This window comes from Candoia aspera, chromosome 1, assembly GCF_035149785.1.
Source record: "Candoia aspera isolate rCanAsp1 chromosome 1, rCanAsp1.hap2, whole genome shotgun sequence".
In the NCBI taxonomy this organism is placed as follows: domain Eukaryota; kingdom Metazoa; phylum Chordata; class Lepidosauria; order Squamata; family Boidae; genus Candoia; species Candoia aspera.
The window spans coordinates 209,280,608-209,296,090 of record NC_086153.1 but is presented as its reverse complement, the minus strand read 5'-3'; the positions used below and the strand labels follow the sequence as shown (position 1 = coordinate 209,296,090).

General features: G+C 35.7%; 1 protein-coding gene across 1 annotated transcript in view; it reads right to left on the bottom strand.

Annotated features, from left to right (window-relative positions):
* Positions 1 to 15,483, bottom strand: part of LRP1B (LDL receptor related protein 1B) — a 707,094-nt gene that overhangs the window by 415,876 nt on the left and 275,735 nt on the right. Inside the window, exon 8 of the mRNA XM_063307533.1 lies at positions 8,679 to 8,841. Within this exon, the coding sequence (XP_063163603.1) occupies positions 8,679 to 8,841 (163 nt within the window). The remainder of the gene's footprint in view (positions 1 to 8,678; positions 8,842 to 15,483) is intronic.

Here is a 15,483-nt window from a genome sequence, read left to right as displayed (position 1 = left end):
GAGGAAAATCTCAGATTCAGATTCTCCCAAGACTTCCCTATGTTTGATTTTAAAAAAATCTTCACATAATACCCTACATTTCGATCTAGCTGATCTTTCTTTTGGATACATTATACCTGTCCATCAAATTGTCCCATTAATGGTATAGAATAGAGGACAGATCATCTTGAATCCTACTCTCTTTCCCTCTATTCTGCTGCATTATGTTTTAAAAGTCTTAGGGCTGGAGTAACTAAAGGTCCCTCCCTTTGGGGCTGTCCATGCAAATTAGAACTGTTCCTGGTGGCTTTGAAAGTTCTGTGCCTTTTCATAGATAGAGATAGATATATAGAAAATATAAATTGTTGTCTGTTATTCATTTCTCTCTACCTCCCTGCTTTGGTCTGCCTTTTGTCTCATTTTTGCCATTTAATTGCTTTTGATGCTTACTGATGTTAAATAAACATGAAGCTATAATTTTTGTTAGCTGAATTGAGTGGCATGTTTGCTTGCTCTGATCTTATTATGGGGATTGATTAGAGGTGTGCTAGGTGCAAATTAAACTGGAAATTATCCACACTAATTTCCCAACATTTGCCAGGGCCTGACCTCAGTCCGTCCATCCATCCATCCATCCATCCTTCTTTACCAAGCAAAATTCTGTCAAAGGCTATAGATGGATAGAACAAATTAAAACCAGTGGGAGTAGGGATGGGAGGAAGCACATAGGACACAGGTCTGCATTTACAAGGACTTCTTCTTGGAGGCAATACAATCCAAGTTATTTGATGACTAAAACAAACAAACAAACAAAATCCATAAAATATGGATATAAATGATTACTTTTATTCTAGGTCTTTTATTGGATTTTACTTCATAAAAGTTTATTGGATATTACTTCATAAGCCTATTATTTGTTCACAACCATTTCCTATACAACCTGTTTTTCAAATCTGTGACAACAAAGATAAAATTAAATGTCTGATGAGAAGTAACATATTTGCACCAATGTGAGAATAATACTAATTTGCAAGATGGAAGAATACAGGGACTGGTAGTGGCAGTTCTAATTTTGTATTTTGTGTCTAGAAAAAGAACGGTCCTTTAACATTGTTTATCAGATTAAGAGAACCGAGGGGAAAGCAATTACAAATCTCATTCTGATGAAGTGAAAAAGACAATACATTATTATACAAAATGGATTAGGGTGAGTATTTGATTTTTCATTACTGTTCATTCATTTTCTGGGCTGTTTTTCCAATATATCTATGACAATTTTTTTTCAACAAAATAGTTCTCATACAATGTCATTTCATTTTCTTTAACTTACATATCACAACTTCTTCATTAGAAATTAACTGGGAACAAATGTAACTCAAGTGATGAAGTAATTGTTTCATTTTTTTTTAATACCGTTGCTTTGCTTCTCTTGGATAATCCTACACAAACACTACACACCACAAACATACACACAGATAATTTCCTCCTTTTTAAGAAATATCACATTCCTTTCCATATAAAGAAACATATATTCATACATACATATACAATCCACAGATGAATAGGATGCTTATTTTCTGAAAATAAATGTGCACTTAATAATATGGAAATACTAATTGTTATATACATTCATCTCCTAGAAAGTAAGAACTGTTTCACATATTTGAATTTCTACAGCCAAACTAAGATCTGGGACACTAATGTTATGCCTATCATACCAATTTTCCATAAAAATATTTATATTTGAATACTTATACAAATAAATTGAAAAATAAATTCTTCCTAGTTGGAAAAATGCTCATAAAATATATTATTTACACCATCACAGAAATTACAGAGGCAGTTTAATGTATGTAAAGCCAGAGTTAGGCTTTATTAAACATATCTTCATGGATATAATGTATACACTCAATATTTAAATTCTAGATACTTAAATTCTAGGTACTCAGATGTAAAAGAGGGAGCATGCTCTAGTCATGTCCCTTTTATCAAACGATGTCATTAAAAAAAATAATTTTACTTTAAAACATTTAAAGAATAAAATAAATGACTACACAAAAGAAAAGATAATGGATGGAAAATAAAACATAAGTAAATGAACAGAATTTACAATTGTTATAAAACATAAAAATCATTATTTTATTATGTCATTATTTCAATGATTAATTAATTAATTGAAATTATAAATCTAAATTAATTATATCATCTTGAGAGACAACTGTGAATCACTATAAAACCCCAAATGTTAATATTGACACTGATATCACCACTGTTTGTCATTATGTAAAATGACTGTCATTATGAAAAGAAAAAAGAAAAGAAATACTAAAAACAATCAGTAAAAACAATAAATTCTAGATTCCCACCCACTGTACCTGACTGGTGATCACACAAAATTATTCATGAACAATAAAATTGCTTCTGGTTACTATATTTACATTTAAAAATTTTCCCTTTAAAAACCATGCTCTAAGTTTCTGAGTTTGCCTTGTTGTGTGATATGCAATACATAGGGAGGCTATTCTTGCTTAAATTTAGTCATGCTGTTAATTTTGCCATTGCTGCCATTGGCAAATATCACCTTGTTGGATCTTCTTACTGCCTTCTCAGTGGCAGTGCCTGCCCTATGGAACAGCATCCCCTGAGATCCAGATGATCTTGACCCTGTTAGTGTATCACAAGGCACTGAAGACCTGGCTGTTTGCCCAGGTGTTTGGGCCAGAAAGTTAGGTAAACTCTGCTGCTGTTGATGTGTTTCTCTATGAATGGGGTCACTGTTTTATCCTTGGGTGCCATGGGCTGTATGCTGTGGTTTGTGTTTTAATCCTTGTATACTGGCCAGAGTCACTGTTGTGAGGTGGGTGGCCAAATAAATCATGCAGATGAATGAATGAATGAATGAATGAATGAATGGTTGATGTGTGATTCATTATGTTTCTGATTCCTACTGTGCATATTTAGAACAACAAATGCACACATTATTCTGATTCAAACATTACCACAGATTTGATTCGTTAGTCCTATAAATCTAAAACAACAGTATATTTCTATAATAATGAGTCAAAGCTCATATTCACCTGGAAGGAACACCTTTTAACTTGAAAGAACTACCCTTTAAAGGCAGAATTCTAATTGTATATAGTTGGTGATGAGGGGAAATACTATACAAGTAATTCCTTATTATTTCATATATTGCATTTGTGAGCAATAGCAGGTTATGGATGAAATCCTTTGCTCAGTTTACTAGAACTTGCTTCCAAATAGGATTGCACTGCATATTTCAGCTGGCAATAGTTTAATGAAGGTTGATGTTGAAGCAAAGATATTGGAAGGTTATTCACTGGGAGATTTATTTGTTCTTGAGCCTCCATATTGCATCAGAAATTAATAATATGATAGGAACATTTTACAAATATCTGTTTTCTCAACAATTGCCATAGCATGAAAAGAACAAATTTCAATTAATGTATCATTAAATAAGAAAATAGCTCTGAAGCTGATACATTAAACAATATCTAACAACATTCTGCTTGGTGGAAATGGTTGAGAACAGTTACTCCAAAACACTACACACAAATAAATACACCTAAACACAGTACATCTTCATGATACACTCAGTGTAAAATAGAGTAAAAAAGAGGTTTCTGATTAATTCAAAGATATAGAACCTAGAAAATTGATTTGTATACAATATAGCAGTCTGACAATAAATTATAAGACAAAAAAACCCTCAAATAAATCCAGTATTTCAGAGATCTACCATAAAAATATCAAACACATGTATGAATCACTGGACTTGCTTTTTTTTCTTTTTAAATGAAGCTGATGGTCTTTCAAAATGCCATAATTAATCTGAGAGCTTAACCAAGGAGACTTACACAGTTTCAGAAAGCATTTCATTTCTGTGCATCTTCCATTTTTTCTTCAATATTACTCACATCATCCTGAACTACTAGGAGACAAGAATTCAACTGCAGCTGTTACACATGGTTTGGGTAGCAAATTTGCACAGGGGGTACCTATAATATCACTGCTGGTATTTCCCCATCAATATAAACCGTTTTGCCTTCCCTTCCCTTCCCACCATCTATCTCATAGAATTTCTCTACTACTGTATGTGGGAATGGTGAGATAGTCATTGCTGGAAAGGGCTGACAGTAAAAAGCAGTGTGAAAAGCCTTGATGCCAAAGAGTCTTGAGAATAAATTTTCACTTCAAAGTTGGAGTGAAAAACAAAAAGAAAACTTCATTGTAACAGTACAGCTTCAAATGTTAGATTTGTAATTTGATAACTTCATTTCATGCACAGAAAGAAATATTTATACATTGGCTGATTTCCAGGTTTCTCAAGGGTTGATTCAGCACATCTCGGCTTGACTGTATTTGCTATATGTCCATAGCCTACTTTTCCTTTTTGAGGGGCAGGGTTTATCCTGCTCTGTAATAAATTTGTTTCTGGAACTTTCCTGAAGTTCAAAAATGGCTTTAAACATTGGCTAACCTCCCTTGACATGTAGGATATCTTACACGATCTTTAGAATCCTGGCCAATCATAATGAATGAATGAATGAATTTATTTATATAGATATAGATATAGATATAAGTATAGATATAGATACAGATATATAAAAAAGCCCTGCATCCCTTTATTCAAACCTGAGGCTGAATCTGAAATAGGAAGAGAGAAGTCTGCCTTAGTGACTCCATGATGAGTATTGCTGGGAACTTTACACATGCAATCACCTACTATGCTACATTCATTCCTATCCCTTTATTGCCAAGCAATGTTCATGTTGCCAGCTGCATTGTGTATCATGCAATTGCTGTTGCCATCATCACTTTTATTTTGAAATCACTTTATTTTCAGGCTAATAAAGTAAGCAGTAACAATATTAGGTAAAACAAAACAAAAGGTTTAAGAGTAAAGCCTTGTTTGTTCTACCTGATTAGAATATTTCCATTATATTGACCCCACAATAATCAGATTATGATCCGTATTGCGTAACATCCATTTTTTTCATATATTCAGTATTGCTTCCATTATATAGACAAAGAATATCACATCATAATTTGTCCTTCATACATTTGAAATTTGTCATGATATAACAATACCATAGGAAGATGCCTTAGGGTAGTTAAGGTCCATTCTACAACAATACTGTTTTTAGTTCTTAAACCCTCAAAATCTTCTTCAAACTAACCCATGGCTATCCTCAACATCACCAGCTTCAAAAGCATATACTGAACATCATGCAAACAGTACATCCTGTAGTTGCCATAACAGGATCCAATCAGTGTCCTATTCTTCCCTTCCCCAAACCCCTCACCCCCATTTATTTACTGGGTGTTTAAATCATCTAGGCATTCATTTGCAATGGTGCATGAGTGTGGGTGTGTGTTAAAATTATTCTACTCAATATATTAAAAGCACAATAAAAATTATAGTATGGAACATCTTAAGCTGAATGGTTTAATCTCTATTGGGACTGCTGAGGAGCCAGAAGGCAGGTGAGGCAAGAGTTCCTGCTAATGGGAAATTTGCATTGCAAAATTCCACTGCAAAACTGGATTTAGTGTATTTGCTACTGAATTACAGCTGTACTGGAGTCAATTGACCCAGAAGCTATGGATGACATTGTGAGATCACATGGCATGTAGCTGATCCAGGACTGGCAAAAGCACTGAGTGTGTTAAGAACATGTACTCCACCACTGTTACTCAATCCTCAATAGCCCTCCACTATGTCGCTATTATTTGAGACAGTGTTAAATGTAAAACTAAACAGAAACATTTTCTTTGAATCTTCCCTGAATAGATTGATTTTAAAACTCTTCATCTTCTGTACATAAGCAAATATTGGAAGCTTAGGAAAAACATTATGATAAATGTTTCACACAGTAACTTTTTTCTTAAATTATTCTGCATCATATTGTCTTATATTTAAGACAAGATATTATCTTAAGTTCTACTAGGGCAAGTTCACTTTTAAAAAAAAGGAATACTTCAACATTCTTTGGCAGATGAATCGTTTAGAATTCAGCAAACAAAATCCAAATACATCATATAAGTAAAAGAACTTGAAAAAGCTGATGGATGATTTGAAAATTTTTGTTCTTTCTTAAGGGAATTACTAAACACATCATCTTAAATACAACTTCTACTAATTCCTTTAGGAAAATCACTCCAGTCAGATCAAGTCAAGTTTACCATCTGTTGTTCTGTTTGAAAATTATATTATACAGCTTCCTTTGCATAGTTTACACACAAGCTGTTCTTGTCACAACTAAGCCTTCATCTTAATATTCAATCAGAGGTTTAGTAAAGAGTGACAAAAGTCCACATATGGATGACAAGCTGTTTCTGCAGTAAATATTTTCCTATTTATTAAATACAGTCTTATGGCATACAGCTGCGACAATCCTATCTACAAAAAGAAGATAAACGTACATGAAATAGCCACTTCAAAATCCACACCTCTTTCATTAAGCACCTGTTCATGTTTAATGTAGTAAACTAATGCTTATTAACATATTCGTCTGGTAGTTATCAGGGTGTTCAAATAATGAAACATTTCCCCTATTCAAAACTTTCTAAACTTTTTTTTTTTTTAGAATATGCATGTCTGTCTATCTGTCTATCAGGTAAATGTTTTTTTTTTAAGAAATACAATTACAGTCCCTAAGAGATTGGGATGATTATTTTAATACTGTTTATTCCTTAACTCTTAGTCTTCCCATAATCAAAAGTTGACAATGAATTTTCTCCCTTGTCTCTTACAGTGTAATCCCATTAGTTCTTTCCTGGTGCTAACCAAAAAGGATCATGGTGATTTCCCTCTGCCTTCTGCTTGTACAAAAAAATTCTATGATACCTGAATATATGATAAAGGACTCTTCAGGAGGGGTAGGATGCTCCCAGCAAGAGCTCCATACCAGAACTGAATCCAAAGCATCTTCTCTTACAGCAGTGTCTTTCAAACTTGGCAACTTTACAATGTGTGGATGTGTTCTCCCTGCTGGCCGGGGAATTCTGGGAGTCGAAGTCCACACACCTTAAAGTTGCCATGTTTGAGCGACACTGATTTACAGAGAGAGAAAAAACTGAATTGACACATAAACTGTCCTCTGTGTCCTTGACAAATGGCAGTAAATACTCTGGGTTTTGGTCTGGAGTGTGGCATGGAGGGCAGGGGAGGAAAACCAGGTGCTGTCTTCTACCTGGCTTGAGTAAGTCAGCAGGACTGAGGATGACTTAACCGCTCTACTTTGTGGCTGCCCTCTCTTTCTGCACCATACCTTTCTATATTTTGCATATCAAAATGAATTAACAGAGGGACTAAGAAATTACTTTTCCAATTCTACTGCTATTTTGAAAGGTTAGATTGTTCTAAGGAGTTTGATTACAACCAAAGTCAATTATGGCAGCATATCTGAATAATATTTTATGTCGGGACCTCCCATAGGAACTGGTGGCTGTAAGACACAAGGAAGACAAAGCTGTGCCGACCCATGAAGGTTGCATGTTTATTCATCATTTAAATTAAATCACAATTCCAAGAGTATCCATACCCAGGCTGCAATACAATGCACAATGGTGCTGCCAGGAATGGGCCTAGGAGTCAGAATCCAAGGGCAAGGGAGGTGGGTGGAACGATCATTCAAATAGATGTCAGGCAACTGGGGAAGCAGCACTTGTGTGTGTGTCTGTATGCATATCTCCAATAAACAATGCCCATTGTTAAATATAGGTGTTTAGTATCAAGACAATGGAAGCAAGTTCCATTTTTTTCATTTCTGTAGCTATAATGGTCCTGTGATTTAAGTGAGTTTAAAATCACAACTGGACATGTCCAAAACAGTTTCTTCTTTTTTTTCAAATCACAGTTAGGAAGTAGGACTTTCATCTTCTCTGTTGTATTAAGAATATACAAGCCGTTGTACAGCATATAATAGCATCAGGGATAGAGGAAGAAATAAATATTAGTTGTGGTATTTCACAAATGAAGGTAAGATACAGCCCTCACCAACCTTTATATCCACAATTCTACACAGCTGGAAACAACTGGAAATAAAGCTCACCAATTTCACTGATGCTTACTTTTAATAAACATATACCAGATAGCACTGCAAATCTCTTATGTCCAGCAACCAACCACCAACTGTATAAAAAAACTGAATTTGTTTTCTCCCCTACTTACTCCTGGCAGGCTTAAGAATCATAGGATATTACAGAAATAAGTGCAGTGCTTTACCTAAGGTAAAAAGAAGTGTGTCCGAGAGCTTAGGCATACTACTAGATTTTTTTTTTAAAGAAACCTGAACAAAATACTTCTTCCCTAATTCCATACAATGTATTTCTTTTGAAAGTCCCATCACATTTCAAAACTGGGTTTGCTATGTAGCATGGAAAGGTGACTGTTATTCAAAACAATAGGCTTGTAATTTATTGGAAGGGGTCAATCCAACTGCTCACTGCTTTGGATATAGGCTGATAAATATTCTACCTCAGCCATCTCTTTTGCTTACATTTTATATTAAAGGATAGATTATGATAGACAGACAGACAGACAGACAGATAGATGACAATTTTTTGTTCCAAAGGGGACTTTGACATTAACCAATTCTTTCTTTTCTTTTGTTTTTGGCATGGAAATATAAATATTATATTAAATAAATATTTTGTATTATTAAGCACCTTACCCCAAACTAGGATCCACAGCAACTGCCATGGGATTATGAAGATCATGATCAATCAGGGTAACACACACTGTTCCATTAAAGTTGCATACAAAGATTGCGTTACTTGTATGATCCACAAAATAGAAGTTCCCAGTAAGCCAGTCAACTGCCATATGCCGTATATCTGTCATAGTGAAAAGAATATGAAATTAGTTGTGTTACTTCAATATGAAAAATTATAGAAATAATACTAGAGGAACTGTACTATACATCTGAAAGAGCTGGTGCTATTAGCTGTATGCAAATCATACAATATGTATAGTAAAGTCTGTTTAAGTAAAATTTAGTCATAGTAAAATGGATTTTTTTTAAAAAAGTGCTATCATATTTAAGTTCTGTGGAGTTCTTGGTGCTCTCTGAGCTTGGTTGTTCACTTGCAGACATTTCATTACCCAACTAGGTAACATCATCAGTGCTAGTGAGTGTGGTGTTTGCTGCCTGTTTATATATAGTACCTTGCCCTGCCAGTGTTGGTGGGGTGAGGTTTCCTGACTTTAAGTTCGTTTGTTGGAAGTTGGAGGAGATTCAGATAAAAGTGTCCTGTTGTAATAAAGGTAATAATATTACACTTTAAAAGTTGTAATTTTTCACAGTGAGTAATAGTACTAATTATTATGGCTTTTTCATACACATATTTTCCCAAAGGAAGAACTATGTGAGCTTCTAACTAATCATAAGAGTGAATTATGCTATAAGCAATAAGAATCACAAATATGTGTGATAAATTCAAGACTGCTATCCTTACATACTTTTTAATTTTATTTTGGTAAAATTATACATTTAAAGCTATAAAAATGCATTGTGATCTTCCCAGTCTTAAGGTAGAGTAAAAACAAAACAAAACAAAACAAAAACACTACTTGATTTTTTTTCTAATAAAATCCAGTTATTGCTTCTTATTATTAGAAGTCTATATTTAAACAAAGGATTATTTTGTTACAAAGGAGACATAGAACAGCAAACGTCAATGCTGAGCATTTTGGAATGACAGCATAAGAAATTTTCTGCCCGTAAGCAAGATCTTCAGATAGCATGCAGTTAAACTATGGATTTTACTCCATGAAGAGTTTAAAGAAACACATGGAGGATAAATCTTTCAATGACTACCAATCATTCCATAAGCATATTACATTTATAGATGCAGGAAATGTCTATTTAGGCTAAAGATAAACTGAACCACCTTTTACTTAGAGAAAGAGACTATAATATAAACCAATCTTACAATATGACTGGGTGTCCACTTAGAGTCTTCCCTTTCTCAATCCTTTTTATTCTGCTGATTGTTTTCTGTATTTCAGATGTCTTAAAAGCAGTGACTGCTGTCCAGAGTTTCTGCATGTCTCATAGTGTTTCAGCTCACAATTTGCCATTTTAGAGGGCTCGAGAGGGGATAGGGTGGGAGGATTTCCATTCACCACATACCAATGCCCACTATTCCCATGTACATATTATTCCTAGCAAATATAGCCTACGTAGGCATCTTTTAAGCATTTTTTTTCTTAATTGTATATAACAATTAACTGCATTGCTATACCATATTATACATAGCATGCAACATACAATTTAAAATTTCTCTATTTTGAGAAAAGAAGTTACAATACAGGAAGATTTACAAACTGCTGAGGTACCAGAAAAATGAAAAAAAAATATTTAATTGATAATATAAGTAATTATTGCATATTGAATCATAACCATATCTGGGTTGCAAAAATCTAAACAACTACTAGACAGGAAAGATACCAGAAATTTCACCATATTACTGCCATCTACTGCCACTGAGAATTTGGAATCCAAGATGTGATTTCCCTAATTGTACCAAATAGTGAACAGATATTCTTTTTTAAATTCACTTTTTTGTATTGCTTTGATAAACAAACAGACAAACAAACAGATACACGTTAGGCTATCACCTCTAGCTCTGCTATAAGGATTACCATTGCCAATGCTCCATTATAATATGTGTATCATAATATACTATTCACAGCTTTCATTTCTCTTCATAAACTTTCATCCTGCTCCTACTTTCTTCCTTTTAATTCAGAGGTGGTATTTTGACCTCTGCCTCTATCTATCTATCTATCTATCTATCTATCTATCTATCTATCTATCTATCTATCTATCTATCTATCTAACCATCCATCCATCCATCCATCCATCCATCCATCCATCCATCCATCCATCCACAGTATCTATCTAGCTGCCCATCTCAGCAATGACTTTGGGCAGCGTACAAAAGCTGAAAACCAAATACCATGAAACAATGAACAATAATTCAAATAACCAACATCTACAATCTGGGGGGGGGGCATTCCCCACTTACCAGGCAACAACACATCAACACCCACTTAACTAGCAGAGTTTGTTAATGCCCCAGACCAAACGCCTGGGGTAACAGCCAGGTTTTAAGTGCCTTATGACAGGCTAACAGGATGGGGCCATCTGAATCCCAGGGGAATGCTGTTCTGTATGACACCTGGGCCCAGAAAGATGGCATTGCTTGACAAAAGTGACCTGGAACATGCCATCCCTGCCAGATCCAGTGGGATGAGCAGAAACAATAGGAGACAGGTGGCCCCCCAAACAGCTGGCCCTATGCCATATAGGGCTTTATAGGTGATAACTAGCACCTTGAATTGCACTTGGAAGTATACTGGGAACTTTTGAGCAGTGGTGCTATATGAGCATACCATGAGATACCAAATCCTGTCCACAGGGCTGCATTCTGAACCAGCAGCTGCTTCTGAAAGCATTAAAGAACACACCATTTCACTTTATCTAGTACAGCAATAACCTTTCTACATCTAAGCCCTTTATTTATTTATTGCATTTGTATAGCTGCCCATCTTAAAGTCAAACTCTGGGCAGCTTACAACCCCCAAATAAAACAATATATACAGCAATAAGAACCAAAGAAACAGTAAAACCAGGAAGAGAAAAATGCTGGGGCTACAACCATATTTCCCTGATACAACTCAGACATTCTAATCCTGCTCTGACTTCACCCTATCCCAATGCCTGGGGGAAGAGCCAGGCCTTGAGTGCTCTCCAGAAGGATAAAAGGGTAGGGGCCTGTCAGATCTCAGGGGGAAGGTATTCCACAGGGCAGGAACTTCAATGGAAAAGGCACACTTCCAGGGCTCACCAGATGGCAATGTTTAAGGGAAGGGACCTGGAGCATGCCTACTCTATCCGCCCTGGTGGGACAGGCAAATACCCTCAGGGAATGGCGGTCCTGCAGATAACCTGGTCCTGTGCCATGTAAGGTTTTCTCTAACAACAGTCAAAGTTAGATAACAGTAGTTTAATAGAAGGCTGGAAATTATAATCAATTCCCTGTGGCTCATACTGACAAACTCAAAACAGGCCTTTCTGAAATTACAAATTATTGCAAAATCATTGAGGGCTTGCTCTCTGTCTCTTTCCTGCCACAGGACATAATAGACATTTGTGGAACAATGAGGTCTTGCTAGGTATATGACCATTATTATTAGAAATTATATGAAAAGCTACAGAAGGATGCCAGATCTACCAAACGTATAATGCATGTTTTCTGTAACTCCTATTTAATCCATAAGTATGTGCCAAAACCTTTTCTCCTTTTCACTAGTATATTCTGGTAATAATTTATACTAAAAACAACATTCTTAACATTCCTTCTTCAACTCACTATGTTCAGTTAAATTCAGCAGACAAACCTTTTTTCTTTTCTTTTCTTTTTTACTTCCCTTTTCTTTTATTTAAAAGGAAATCCAATATAGTTAATTCTGATCCCAAATGCAAGCATAATTTGGACAGTGCTTAAAAATAATTGGAGGGGTGAGGGGTGAACCCTATGTAAATACATGTAACATACATTACAGTAAAATATATGTAATGATGATTTATCTCCCCATTACCACAAACATTGTCCAGCATCCTTTCTATTCTGGAACTTTCCATAAGATTATGCAAATGAGAGTGTCCTGTCCCTCAGGAAAAATATGTGTGCAGGGATCAAGAGAATCAACTAACAAAGTTCTAGAGCAGGGGTCAGCAAACTACAGCCTACGAGCCAAACCTGGCCCACTGTCTGTTTTTATATGGCCCACCTCAGCTGAGCTCCTGGGGTGAGGGGTGAGGCTGAGGGCTAGGGGAGGGGCATCTTGGGCAGCAGCAGCCTATCAGTGGCCTCCTTGCTGGTGGAGTGGCACTGGCCAATGGCTGCCACATTCCTTGGCCTGCAGACCAGCCAGCTGTGCTTGCAGAGGCAGAGGTCAGGCAGGATCTGAGTGTTTGCTGATCCCTGTTCTAGATCATAGTGCCAAAGAGTTATCAAATCAACTGTGGATCCAAAGCCAGTAAATAATGTAAGAAAGGTCATGCTAGAAGAGTGTTTATGGCCCTGGTGAAGCTTGAGATACCTAGGAGAACACCTCAGGCACTGATTCCAACCATACTGCTTTTCAAAAATGCCAGCCTCTGTCTCCCTCCCAGATCCAGTTAATGCTCATCATAAGAACTATGATGACAGGGTCTACCAGGGAACTCCATCCTGAGGTCTGTGCTCTTCTCCTGTTCAGTGCACTCTTACACCACTTGGCACTGATGGCCTTGCTTTTAGCTCAGAAGCTGTGCATCAGAGATTGGAGCTGAAGAATTCAGGGGTATCACAAAGACAGGTTCTGTTTCGGCTTCTGTTCTGTGACCTGAGCTCTGGGTCACAATAGTTCTCATTCTCATCCCCTGATGCCTCTTCTGAGGAAGGAACCCAGATGACAAGGAGGGAAAAGGATGCAATGACCAAGTCTTGTTGCACATACCAAATACATATTCTATCAGATCATGCTAAGTTTGAAGTTATCACTATTAACTAGAAGCAGAACATTGCTGTTTGCAGGAAGCTTTTTTTAAAAATATGTATAATACTTTACTAAGGCATAACGGTGGACTGACATACTGGAGGCAGAGGTTACACATTCTATGCTAACAGTGAGGTGAGATGTATAGGAGAGGCAAGGTAGAAATTTTCTTTTATAACCAAAGAGTAATTCTGAGGGTAAAATATTTTTTTCCCCATGAGGCTCAGTTGGATTCTTCTCTTGCAATGAGTTTCTTCTCTCCCCTTATTGTTGCATCTGGTATGTATATGTATGTGTACATGGGGAAGCATAGGGCCGGGAGCAAAAGTTTTAGTCTTGGTCATATAAACAAGGGAAGGGGCTTAGACCATAATAATCAGCAACCTTTTGAGCTGTAGTCCAAGTGCCTCTTCCATAGTCACATAGTTACATAGAAGTTACATAGTTACATAGAAGGAATTTTTCAGGGTTGTGTTCCTTTGCAGACTTCACTGGATCCGGACCATTTTCAAACTCAATTTTTCTTTTCCCACCTTCTCAAATTTGGCCCTGATCTGTTTTCAGAGAGTTATCCTGGTGATGGGCAGGCATAATTTATTTCCAATATTCCATTAGGTTGGAAGAAATAAAAAGGAGAAGTAACATGACTTATGAAATAGTTCATTGAACAATATATTATATGGCTAGATATTTGTAGCATTTTAGCACTACATTAATTCAGTATTCTTTAATTGATATAACAAAATTCTGATAAATTACAAAACTTTCCCCTTAACCTAAAAAGCATATTCTATACTTTCCTAAGTATAATCATCAACAATAACAACAACCCTACTTAACTAATGGATGCATTTTTAATGAATAAGGCTTTTAATTTCTGTATCATTTTTGTTGAACAAATAAGCAGAATTTCTTTGAAATTTGCAACCAAATTATTGCTCAGCAAGTTGATTATAATATTCAGTGCTTCCTTTTAAATTCCCCCCATTCTGGCTCCCTGGTAATTCAAGTATATCTTGGAACCAACCACTAAAAATTTTACATTGCATTTTAGACCCTATGTGGCAATATCTAATTTAGAGGCAAATTAAGTACAGACTAATTAGCCTGTATCTTAAAATGTCATTAAGAACATTTTAACACTGCTTTTGGTGTCCCTGGCAGAAATATCAAATTATATATCCTAACACTTGAATTAAATTCACTTAAAACTGCAGAGCCTTATTCAACACTGTTTAGATGCAATACTCATTTTGCACATTAAATGCTGTAAATTGCTTAGGAATTAAAAATAATACAGATTAACAACCAATCATAATTAGCAACCTAAACAAATGTTGTCACTGGCACTTTATTTTGCTGGGTTTATAAGCTGCTCCAATCAAAGCAAACTTTAGCACCATATCTAAACTTTTTTTCCTAGAGCTTAACATCTCAGTCCAGGAATAGACATATTTTGGGGGTATTTAAGGTCATGGCATTTTAAGACGTAACAAACAATTAAAATAGGAATTTCCTGTAATACATGTATTATGACTGTATCAGTTATTCAGCCATTAACTATTAACCATTATTTACTTCAAACTACAATTTACAATAACTATAATTATTACATTTTAATGAAAATGAACTTATTGATTGACTAGAAAATAGAGGGACAAAGATACCTCCTATTGGCTATTGGCAGACATGATTCTCTCTGTCATGATAGATGATCAGTTATTTTCCAGATCACAACACTTGATTTGACACAGACTTTTGAGTGTTAAGGGACAATTTTTGCTCCTTAACCCCACCTCTCAGTCAAAAAAAAAAGGGGGGGGATATTAAGGAGTGCTTATGGGTTCTTTAAATTTCTACAAGACCTAAGACACCATTTTATCCTTTCGTGCACACACACACACACACACACACACTGGTCTTAGAAA